The following is a 12,801-nucleotide window of genomic DNA, read 5'->3' as shown; positions in this document are numbered from 1 at the left end:
ACTCATTGTCTGGTACAAGGCATGACTGCTAAATTCTATCTATGTTCCCTATTTCGTCAGTCAGACAGACCTTATATCAAAAGTTCAGGTGTATCATAAATTTGCCGAAACGACCAACAGTTGTTGTACAATTTACTACAGACTAAGATTGACTACCGATATAACTTCATTGTTAATGCTTCATAAATATGTTCTTTGTGCATGTACTATAATGTTAACTCAATGATATTTAAACGGTGATTCAATAATTTCAACTTTAGTAGCAATAACGATAAAAATATCGACAATTTCTTTTACGATTTCAATTTATGAACGCAACAAAGGAAGTCAACGTTCAGAGCCATCTAGCGACGCGGTTGCAAATCACTTCGGCAGTAAACCTTCGCGACAAATGCGTGCCATTTCACGGACCTAATGGGTTTGATCGTATCTCAGTATATTACAACGTTGTACGACAAACATTGCTAATGCGAATCGTAACGTGATATAGGGTGGTATAGGTCAGTTTGTGTAGGTTTGCCCTTCTGATATATGGAACTGCCCTTTATTCATTAAGGTCGACTGCATCAAGAGGCTGTTCCACTATTGATTTGTTCTAGGTGCTAAGCAATCAATTAAAACTTTTATATAAGTTATTGTAATGGCATATTAAACTGATTTAAGAAAAAAAACAGAGATTACTGATGTGATGTAATGAAAATCACTCAATCTGTTAACTAAATGTTATTAGCCAATAATGTTACCTGAAACATTTTTTTGCATTCGGTAGGTGAAAAATTGGACATGGGGCAAGCACAAATCAAACGGAGAGTATACTCTCCTTGTATCGATGTTTGATATGCATCGTTGATTATGAAAGTGAAAATGCTAAAGATTAATGAAACACGCACGAAAATACGATATCTTTAAAATTAAATAATGGTCACTGACACTGACATTATGACAAAAAAAACCAACACCGAAACAGGGGCCCTAGGCCCTATCGTGAAATCAAAACGAAATAACATTTACGAAGTAATTAGTATGATATCGAATACATTTTGAAACCTAAAATCGTTGTCAATATAAGTTCGCTATAGTCATAGAACAACGCGGACTCGGTACCCTCCATAATAAATGGCTATACAGGGTGTTGCAAAAATGGTATTTATTTTTATTTATTATTTATTATTTATTATTTTTCATGGAGAATCAACAGCATGTTAAGAATATAGAATAGAAATCATTTTAGAATAGAAATCATTTATTTGACACACAGCAAAAAAAACTTCTTCTTATTTATAATAACTTAAAATAGCTATTTAATATAATATTAGACAGGCCATTAACAGATTCCCACATATAGAAACAAACTTAAAGTATACAGATAAAAAACTACGCTAGTTACAAACTAACAGCGGCAAGCGCCACTACGCCTAGTTAGAATTAAGTGCCTACTGACTTATTATTATTGGCAACATAATATTAGAAGAAAATAATAAAACAGAAAGCTACAATATTTGTGGCATTTGAATATTAAATACCAAATGCAAGTGTGCCCCCAGATAATTGAATTAAAAATAAATGAAAATATTTTATAAAGTTATTCACTTAACTAACTAACTACCTAAATACTTATATTAGTAGTGTACTATTTTAGTTCAACCGACTCATCAATGAAAAAGTTTTTAATTTTAGAGAGACTACTGCAGAATAGGTCAATTTCCGATTCGGTGAAAATTCTGTTGTACGTGTTGCATGCCCTTACCAAGAAACTATTTTGCCGGTAGTTACAGTTAGCGGAGGGTACATGTAACAGTGGCCTTTTACGAGTCAAGTGATAAGGAACCCTTAATGCTATCTTGGATAATATTTCCGGACTATCAATTATTCCCCTTAGAATTTTTGCAAGAAAGAGTACATCGGAGATATCCCGTCTCACATACAGAGGCAGTAAATGCAGCTTTGTGCATCTCTGCTCGTAAGGTAGACGAGGTAATTTAAATTTTTATATACATATATTTTATGTATACTTGGCGTATGGCTTAGATATACCATGCTGCACATGTAGGTTTCGGCTTAGTATATCCTTTTTGCAGCACCCTGTATAGCACGCAGGGGCCGATGGAACCAATTTAAAATTTGATACAACACTTTCGGTACTAATTTAATCAAGACTGTAATCCCAGAAAAAAAATATGCTCGGTATCTATTTTAAATTAGCAACAATCTTAGTTTAAGTTCATATTCGTAAATCATGCTTTTATAATTGTGTATCATTGAACTTGGAGATAACGTCAACAATGTGATTAGTTTAAGTTATATGGTAACTTGATGACCTTCTACTTTTGCGTAATAGGGATGCCACATTATTATAAACTTAAGCAGAAGTTTAAAAAAATAGGTAGCTACTTAAGTTAGTAAGGTATTTGGGCTTAATAATACATGAGTTCTATGTATCTATATTATATCTATATTATTTGAGGCCTAAAAAATATAATTGATTTAATAACATAAAAAATGTTTATTCGCCTAAGGTTAGAAAATTGCAAAGAAAATGCCTTGCATTTAAAAAGACTATAATAACGTATAATTTTACCCTATACCCTATGTATTACGATCGCACTAGAAGATAAAAACAGAGCTAGAAAACTAATAAAGTTCTAATATACAAAAACACACCCGACGTAAGACTTAAGATAACGTAAAAAAAATGGTAACATAATTATTATTATCTTGTCTGCCATAACACGTTTTATAAGGAAAAAAAATGTACTTAAACCAGTCCCATAAATAATTCTACACCTCTCTTCGTGCTAACAATGAATTCAAAATCATAACTTAAAAAAAAATCAACCATTTCTTTAATATTAAATTTATAATCGAGTTATTTAAGATTATATCTCTGTAAGATTGTCTGTACATAATTAATCCATCACTTATTGACATGGTGCTCATTACAAAACTACAATTGTTGATTTAACTTATTATAATCCAATTTTTGAGATAGCAGAATGATCTGCAAGATATTTAGGGTACCGTTATGTAATAAAATATAATTATGTACGATTTTTTTAAAGCCAAGTCAGTTCAAAGGTCCTTTTTAAAACTGGCCTACTGGCAATATGTACCAAATAATAACAAAGTGGCTATATGTTGGTATATAATAAATAGATAAACAATGTACGAAAGTTTATAGCTGTTAATGAATCTGACACCAAACTAAGGTACCCAACTATGTATATCGATTTGAATCCTAAAAGTTTTCCGAACTAAGACATATCTTAGAAAACACGTAACTACAAGGTCGTTCTCATAAGAACTAGAACAGCTAAAGTATAATCTACAAGTCCGATTTGGTATTGTATTCCACAATTACACTATTTCGTAATTTTACTTATAATTCGCCGAAATTATGCTCTATATCATTTTGTACCAAGGCCCGCAGTTGTTGATTTGAGTAACGAGTCTTTCTCTATAATTATTTATGATTTGATTAAGTACAAAATGAAATTTTAATTAGGTAAGTACATTTATTCGATGTGGATTTATATTGCAACTTAACCTACAGGAGGTACCTTAACGTACCTCCTGCAGGTTGACTGGTAGAAAATGCTTTTAGCATTCAGTCCACCTGATTGTAAATGATTACTTTTGTATATTGTGCAATAAAATAATAAATAATAGTTTTGGCTACCTTATTTATAGTTATGTAACACACTATCCGTATAAAATGTTGTGTGTAATACATACAAAGTCTCAGAAATACCTATGTATGATTGTGTACGTATTATGTACTACAATTTTCGTTATCAACTAACCACACTACAATAATGTCAATATAATATTGTTTTAACGACCTGTTAACAAAAAAGTTATTTGGTTGAGTATTTCACAAGCGCGATTAGTAAACCATCGAGCTTACCCTTGATTTACTAAGGGCTACTCTATACTGACGAGAAACGAACGAGAGCTGTCGTGCAATTGGCTCCTTTAGTACAACGAGATAGAGTCGTGGCTCGCGCAACAGCGGTCCGAAACTTAGTTTTTCGTCATAATAGAGTGACCCCCCTGATTTGTTTTCCTACAATCGGTCTACTTTCGATCCAATTTGTGTAACGGACCTGTCAATCTTAGTACAGACAGTCGTTTTACATGAATCTGACCTTTGTTTCGTATTTTTGTTGCAATATTTTGTTGTTGCCTATCTTAGAGGTTAATCCGTTTTAACGTAAAGATACACAGGTGTTTTAATAATTATCTGTCAAATGCAGTTAATAAATACCTATATTTCTACTTTTTATTGTCAAACGTTTTAATTGTTCATTATAAATAAGGAATACTTTTCACTATTTCATTTGTAAATTTTACTTTAGATTGTGGTGTCTGATAATTTTCAAGTATTTTTGGTTGTAAAAATAATTCTTAGTGTACTTGATGATTCTTAGTGTAATGATGTAAATCATTAAAACGATTAAAGTACTTAAGTATATTTCATGTTTGAACTTAATTAATACCTATATACAAGGTATTAATAGATTAAGTTACCGTACAGATTCTACTATAAATGTTAATATCTGTTTAGACGGTATCATCAAAATGTATAATTTAGTTGAAAACTTGATTGAGTATGAGTAGTGGAAAGGTTACTTGATCAATTTGCAGAGTAAGAATTGTGACATCGCTTTTAAGATGCGTATTTATTAAGGATCTAAACTAGTTGGTGCTAAAGCTTAGCTATTTCAAAATAAGTATTATAATGGTGTAAAAATACACTTTAAACCGATTACTGGATTCCTCAAAGATTAGCAATTAACAGTACTTGAAATGTAATGTTTCATTACTTCGTACATGTTAGTGGTCATTATTAATGTATCCATTGCCGTACGATAGTATATGTCAATTACATTTTAAGTTCTCTGTTGTGAAATCTAATCATCAAATTGATTCGTTTGATGTTTGCATGCATATTATATTTTATTTTGTATGTAGGTACATACTTACTATGTGTTTAATTGATTGAAAAGGTTAAGTTGAATTTGATATTGCAGGGAGAGACTGATTCAATATTGATTGTAATGATACCCTGAGGGCGAATCACCAATGGGACAGCAATCATCTCCTTTGTACCCACATACATTGTATTTGGTGGTCACATCACAAGCAAATGAAACCTCTAAACAACACAGCACAGAAGCCAGTCTATTCTCCAAAGAAACCCATAAATACACAAACACAACACACTTACAACAAACATTCTCCGGTGAACAAATAAAAGCGTGAAGCCTATCAGCCGCGAAGCTCATGACATATTCATGACGACCGCAAAATTCTCTCTAAACCATTCATCTTAACCATTCCTTGTTAGAAATACAAGTCCGCAGTTTTAGGTTCCCTTAGAGACAGGACTGCGTGGGCTGAATCAACACCAGTAATCTTTTTATTAAACTAACTTGGCTTGCCCACGTGCTGCTACCATCGGATAAGGGTGGATTTGCATTTATTGACAGTTAAGATGAGGCGAATGTGGAGCCCGGTTATAGGAGCATTTTATATAACCGCAATTTGACAGTCATGCGAAGTTCGCAGTAGCGATAGCGTTGTGAAGACGTTCAGATGGCGACACGGAAGGATAGTACGGATTTCGTGGCTACAAACTAAGTTTCAAAATGCAAGGTAAATAACTTAAAATGGTAAAATTGGTACAGAAAATATGAGAGAGTGTGGAGTGAATGGGGATATGACAGAGGATAGGGTAAAATGGCGTGACATGACGTACAAAGCCGACCCTAAATAAGGATAAGGCAAGGAAGAAGAAGAAGAAGTAAAATTGGTACATATTTTTTAAGGTCAGGGTGTGACTTACTGTCATGACCATAAAATTGAAATTATACATATATATTTTAAGTGTTTTGACGTCAGTGAAAATAATTGACTGTACGATTCACTCGATTAACTCGTTTATTAATACACCATATTGCTCTACTGATAAAATGTATAATAGCATTTCACATTCATTTAAATGGCCTGTTGTATTATTTATTCTAAGGTATTTAGAACTTGGTGACTTCTAAATGTAGGGTCAGCACGAACAAGTCGCATGCTCGGTGTCTATTTTTAAATGTTAATTGAATTCTTATGGAGTGTTAGATCGTTAAAGAGGGTATTTTTCTGAATTAGATCAAGCACGCAAATAGTATTATCTAGCTTAAACAAGTTAATCGAGTTAAATGAATACGAGACGAAGAATAAATCAGATATAGAATCAGGAGCATTTTCTTTCCGACTGTAGCTGTGGTGTGGTGCATAGGTTGAACACTCGTCTGCTAACTAGACATCAGTATACTTATTCATAAAAAAACAAACCGAAAGGTTGACTTAAAGTTTGTTTGTTTATGAGCAAGTTTTTTTATTCGTGTTTGTAAATGAAAGATTCTTTTCATCAAAATCTAAACCTACAAAGTTTACAGTGTGTTTCTAGGTGTTGTGAAAAACAAATTCTACAAGTGTATTTGCCAAATAGGCCACTACACAAAGAAACATTTGTGTCAGAGCTAAAAAAACAGTGCAATCAGATTATATAACCACCGTGACAAATTTAACACTATAATAGCTGAGATCAATCGAGCTAAGCTTGGCTCAATGTCGCCCTACTTTCAAACATGGCTGTATGCAAGGAACTTAGCTATATGGACAAGGTACATGTGTACAAATCGATATATTATCTCTTAATCGACTGGGACAATAGCAATATAATGTACATTCTGCCACATAGATAACTGACCCCTTGCGTAACTCAATGTAGATTTACTTTGCTGAGAAGCGGCCACCTTTCGGCATCTGAAAACTGCTTAGCTATGAAAACATTGAGCTTTTTTAGTATAAGATTAAAATAATTTTGTTAATTAAAGTTTTAGAAGCATGAAATTGCAAAGTTTGGTGCGACACAAAAACTACTCAAGTCCTGCTATCAACAAAACCCTGGCTTACTTGTATGTATTTATTGAAATTCCAATTAATACAAAGATAACGAGGCCAGCTTCGGTCAATATGTAAAGTAAATTTCAGAATAACAATAGGCTAACTAGGCCAAAAGCAGGATATCTAGCGGCTTAAGAGTGGTTTGGCCATATACGGTAATTGTTCCTAGAGACAATCACAAAACTGAGCCTTCGTGGGCGTTTGATAAAGGCCATACATTTACTTCCAACGAATGATAATGATAAGGCTTTACTTTAGTCATTAATATTGGGGTCAATTCAACAGTGATATATCTATAAATATACATTTTAGCTTATTGAAAGTAACAGTAATGCTGAATTCCTAATAAAGATGTGGATTTATAAAGCCTCAATTTACAATATTGCATTCGATTACGGAAACAGTTTCTGCTAAATTGCCATCATCTGCCAATTTCCTCCCAAAACAATGACAACCATTTCCTCTTTCAAATAAATTATTTTTCCATTTAGGCAAACAATAGTTAGACAAATCAATTCTATTAGAGTGCGGTTTTCGTAGAAAAACCAAGGCCCATGCGCCATTGTGAACACATGTGAGCGTTCGCGAACAAAGCCGTGCGTATGCACATTTCGATAAGAAGACAATAAACAATAACATCAGGTAATATTGCTGTTGCAACATTTGCCGGCACCGTACCTCCGCGTGTTTACTTTTGGAATCGCCACACGCATTTGATTAGCAGTCTTAGGTATAATATGCACATGCCCTTTGGACGCTCTGGACAGCAACCTGTTGTGTTATTGTTTACTTTGTATTGTAATATTTTCAGTTTTTTTGTTCTTGTCAGTGTGTCAAATAAATGTTTCTTTATCTTTATAACTTTAGAAGACTACAATCAATCGACACATATAGGCAATTATAAATACCTACTTATATGCAAAATGTAAATCTGAACTGGACTATAGTCAGTAGAAACCGGAACAGCTGCAGATATCTAATTTAGTTAGCAACAATAGCATTCTCCCGCACGTGCCAGTGACGGGCCCGGGCCAGGGGGGTTACTCTATCTATACTGACGAAAAACTAACAAACGAGAGCTGTCGTGGAATGGCCACGTTTAATAGGGGCAGAGTCGTTTAGTTTTTCGTCATATAGAGTGACCCCACGGGGAGAAGGCGGGCGCGGGGGCGGCAGCGTACCATTCACCTATAGAGTACCTTTAGCTACGCCAGTAATACACCGATTTGTTTATCTACCTTTATGCATACAGGATCGATGTTTCTTAACCGCTTTTCTCAAGTCAGATCCATATCTTGTGCCAATTCCTGCCTTAATGGAAACGTAGCACAATCGTGCTTTTCAACGTCACTAAAATGAATGTGCATAAAACAACAAAAAATACTACCGATAAAATCAGAAACGTTGACAGCTCAGGCTTATCTTCGATGTGGCGCAGATAAATCGCGTATCTAGTGAGCGAGCGAGCCGGTCGCTAACTGGGACCTTTACCCCATTTTTGCGCAAATTAAGTGACAAGCCGGCTATTCTTTTGCTTTGTAAATAGAACGATTGTTAACCTTAACAGAAAGCTGAGGTTTATTTATCGGTCCTAAAGTTTCCTTATCGTTTGTTCTCATTCAGAAAATCTCTCTGCCGTCCGTTTCCACGAGTTGATCTGATCCCTCGGACTTCCTCACACTTGTTCGAGTTCAGATTGGCAAGATAAGGACGGCACGAGTCTCATGAGACAGACGCATCTGATCGAGCGGCAGTGAATCGGGGGATGTTGATTCGACCAATTCGACGTCCTGAATATTTATCTTAAAGTCAGGGAACAATACTATGTAGTAGTTAGCGATGGCGATTTTTATTGGCGGGCTTCCGTAGAAGGATATTTTTACCTTGTTGTGTTTAATGATACTTATTTATTGCACAGTATTGTTAGACTTTAAAAATGTAGAGCTCAGAGCCTATATTTTTTGCTAAGCAAATACTTTATAAAATGAGTTAAAGAGACCAAAGATAAAGCGGACAAGATCGGTCCGCAATTTCCTTGCGGAGAGCGCAATAGCTCAGGAACAAGTTCTAATTATTTGCAAAGGGAATGTTCGAGCAATCGGATCTTTATTGTGCACAGTTAGGGGTAGTGTACACAGGATCTTGGCTAATTAAATCTGGGCTCGCGCGGCGGGAATTCATTAAAATGGGTATTTTCGTGTGCGAGCATCAGATAGGCGGCCGCGGCGACACTTCCTCGTTTGTGAACTCGCCCTAACAACCAATAGCTGGCAGGCGACAGAAATAAACTACATTACTTACAAGCTTACGAGTCAGCACCTGCGATTTATAAGATATTTCTGGAATAGGTGCGAAATTAAACGTACGGACATATTTCTAAGAATGGTTTAACTAAATTCAGAATCGATTTGGGAAATATTGCTTGGTTTATAAAATATTATCCTGTAAATGTGCTGTACATAAATGTACCTACTCTACATTAAACCTTTTGTATGTTATCTATTTACTTACTCTTAGCAATTTAGATAGATAGATAGATAGAATATTCTTTATTTGTACACACACACATAAAAGAAACTAACATAACTTAAATACTATAAACTATGTACAAAAATGGCGGTGTTATCGCTTAAAGCGATTTTTTCAAGACAACCTAAGGGTGGAAGGATATTTTGATTAAAGAGGGGTCAAGTGTACTAAAGAATAATAAAGGAAAAATTAAAATAATTATTTAGTTATTATATAAGTCCCTACAAACTAAGTCTATAAACTTACATGTATTTAGCTATATTATTAAAAAGTTTTGAATGCCATACTTAATATTTTTGCCTACCAACGATCGCGACAAGAATGCCCTGACTTTCAACACTGCCGAAGGTTTTCAACCCAACAAGAGCAAGTGTAGGTGATCTACCAGTGCTCGCTTCCGTGTCATTATTGGACACACGGCAGGAGTTAGGCCTCGCGATCACATCTACCACCATTGTCTCAAAACCAATGCAGCCGGTTTATTTATTTCCCGGCCGGGTGTGGGCACGTGATATATTGATGTTAAACGCTGAGATACTTTTGTTTTTGAACAAAAGATGACAATTTTCTTTTGTTTTTTTTTTAGTTTGACATTTCCTAGTTGTACATAGAGCTTTGATGAAGCCGATTCGGTGATCATTTTAATTTTTATCATCATTTTAGGCTCTAGGTCTTAAATATGACTATAGGTATACCAAAATCTTTATCAAGGTCATTCTTTTCTATGTCTACCTTAAGCAAATTGATTAAACGACTTTGTTTTGTACGTAATTGATAGTAATAAACACCTTGGCTGTTGAATAATTGATTGTAACTCATAAAAGCTAAACTGTAGTATTATTCCGTGACCTCAACGACGTAAGTTGGGCAACTGAGAGGCACAATTAAATGCGCCGGGCCGCATATTAGCACGCACACTTTGTTGCTCAATTGTTTATAAACGGGTGTGGTCACACGACTGCGGTCAGAAAGTTTTGAAATTGTTTCAAATTGTTATATAATTTTCGAAAAAATATATCGTTTACTTTGTGCATTAATAGTAATTTTGAAATGATTTTAAATTTTGCCTAGTTAATGACAATAGAGGTAGAGGAAAAACTGTGCATTCTCGTACTTTCACTATCACTACAAACCATCAGATAGTGTGAGATTCGCTTTGAGAACAGGTGCAGATAGTAGTATAAAATAAATAAAGTGCTACCCGAAGACTACTTTTTTCCTCATATTTTGGAACCTATACCTACATATGTATAAAATAAAGCGAATAAAATTAAATACTCAGCTATTTAGTAATCAGACTTTAACTATTTAAGTAGCTACAGTTACAATTTCATATTTTGAAAAATACTGTCCTGTCAGCCGTTCCAAAAAAAAACGTTAAAAAAACGTTAGCAGTAGTTAAATGCAAGTGAAAACTACAGGCGCGACGGTAACCTTGCGCGCGGCGCGCTCGGCTGCGCCTGCGCATTAGAAACGCCTCCTGTGAGCACTACCAACACTATCTTACTAATATGATGGTTGTTTCTTTAAACAACTACTAAAAAGATTTTCATGAAATGTGATGATACCCTTGAAGAGCGGTGGTAGCTCAGTGAAGAGCGGTGGTAGCTCAGTCGGGTAAGCGCCCGCTTCTCACGCAAGAGATGCGGGTTCGATCCCGGCGCTGACATGTACCAATGAGTTCTTTTAACTTAAGTACAATGTATACCATCGCTCTTACGGTGAAGGAAAACATCGTGAGGAAACCTGCATATCTAGATTTAGCACATCTAGATATGTGAACCCACCAACCCGCAGTGGACAAGCGTGGTGGGAAATGGTCCAAGCTTAGGAAGGCAGTTTAGACCTTGGGGATATGCACAAAGGTTCCACTCGAGAGAGCCAGGTGCAGGTACTTACACCCCCACAGCGAATAGAACAGAATAGAATAGAACAGAACAGTGATGATACCCTGGATCAATATATGGCTTGTTATGTCACTTTTCATCTCGGAATTCTTACGGGATTTTTTAAGATGAAGCGTAGCATACCTAAGGTAAACAGCTTATATACAAGTATGTATTATAGTTACTAGCTACATGAGCCCTTTTACAAAAGCTGCCTCAAAACTTTTACTTTTATTAACCGACTTCAAAAAAAGGAGGAGGTTCTTTATGTAACTAATACCTAGTTCGGGTTAAGCCAGTAAGACTAACGCCTACGGCTAGCTATTGAAACAAATAGATAAGAGAAGTAATGTTTGAATGAGATTAAATCAATATATTTCATTATGTAGTCTCATTCGTGACTACCGTGGGCTGAAATGTAGACCAATCGTGATTTACACCACAAGCCGCAAACGTAATAACCTGTATTGTGGATTCTTTTCTTCAACTTATAAGCCTGCTTAGTGTTAGACTTAGGTATTTTATAACCTTAAGTGAGAAACGTAAGATTATTAAATTGATACATGCTTACATAAATTGGTACAACACAATTCGCTTAAACTTTTTAACAATTAATCAGCAATTAGGTATATTGTATGATATCGTGGCTATAAATGACCGAGAATAAGAGATAATCGTCTGAATTATTATAATACATGATGTACTACAATTGTCGTAGATTTAGCAATCTACAAAATGGTAGGACATTTATTTTTCATTTGTAATAATGATATATTTTGTTGACATGCTAATTAAAATATTTTCTTTAATTGATTGATTGTCTGTTCTTGACTGCTATGTTCACTACCTACCTCTTTCATTGTTATCGATCAACGTTATGTTTGTTAATAATTTTACTTGCGTTTTTTTAACGACCATGATTAACTTTGTTGATTATACGTCATAATGACAGTTGTTCCTGATATACAGTACATTGGACCTGCTTTTATATTTCCTCGTACCGTATTTTGCGAGTCCCCGTTTTCCTATGAAATTTACTAATATACAGAGTTGCAAAAATGGTATAGGAAGCCATGGTAAGAAATGTAAAAAAAAATGTCTCATCATGAATTTTTAAAAAACTACGGCTTTTGGTATTGTTTGAAATAAAATATCACCCTTTTGTCTTACTACATCTTTTTTGCAACACCCTCTATATACCTATTTCAGCAGACTAACCTCATGCCATCGAAGCCGTCGTCAGAGCCGTTGATGGTGAGCACCGGCGCGCGCGCATACGCCTTCGCCACGCGGCGATTTCTCTCGAACACGATCACCTTCGCCCAGATCTCGTCGTCGATCTGCGTCCACTTGTCCAGCACCTCCTGGATGTGCTCCTGTGGGGGGAAAGGGGGGTTAGAGGGTTGTCTGGAAGATATGGCTTTGG

The 12,801-nt window shown here is 35.2% G+C and overlaps 1 protein-coding gene across 3 annotated transcripts in view; it reads right to left on the bottom strand.

The window, feature by feature from the left end:
- The window catches only part of LOC105391512, a 147,058-nt gene that overhangs the window by 44,073 nt on the left and 90,184 nt on the right, over positions 1-12,801 (bottom strand). For all 3 annotated transcript variants that reach the window (XR_007268319.1, XM_048633510.1, XM_048633511.1), the window contains exon 4: positions 12,594-12,751. Coding sequence is in view for 2 of the 3 variants with exons in the window: in XM_048633510.1 (XP_048489467.1) it covers positions 12,594-12,751 (158 nt within the window). In the remaining variant the exon portion in view is untranslated. The remainder of the gene's footprint in view (positions 1-12,593; positions 12,752-12,801) is intronic.

Source organism: Plutella xylostella, chromosome 5, assembly GCF_932276165.1.
Source record: "Plutella xylostella chromosome 5, ilPluXylo3.1, whole genome shotgun sequence".
Lineage (NCBI taxonomy): Eukaryota > Metazoa > Arthropoda > Insecta > Lepidoptera > Plutellidae > Plutella > Plutella xylostella.
This window is presented reverse-complemented; position numbering and strand designations above follow the sequence as displayed.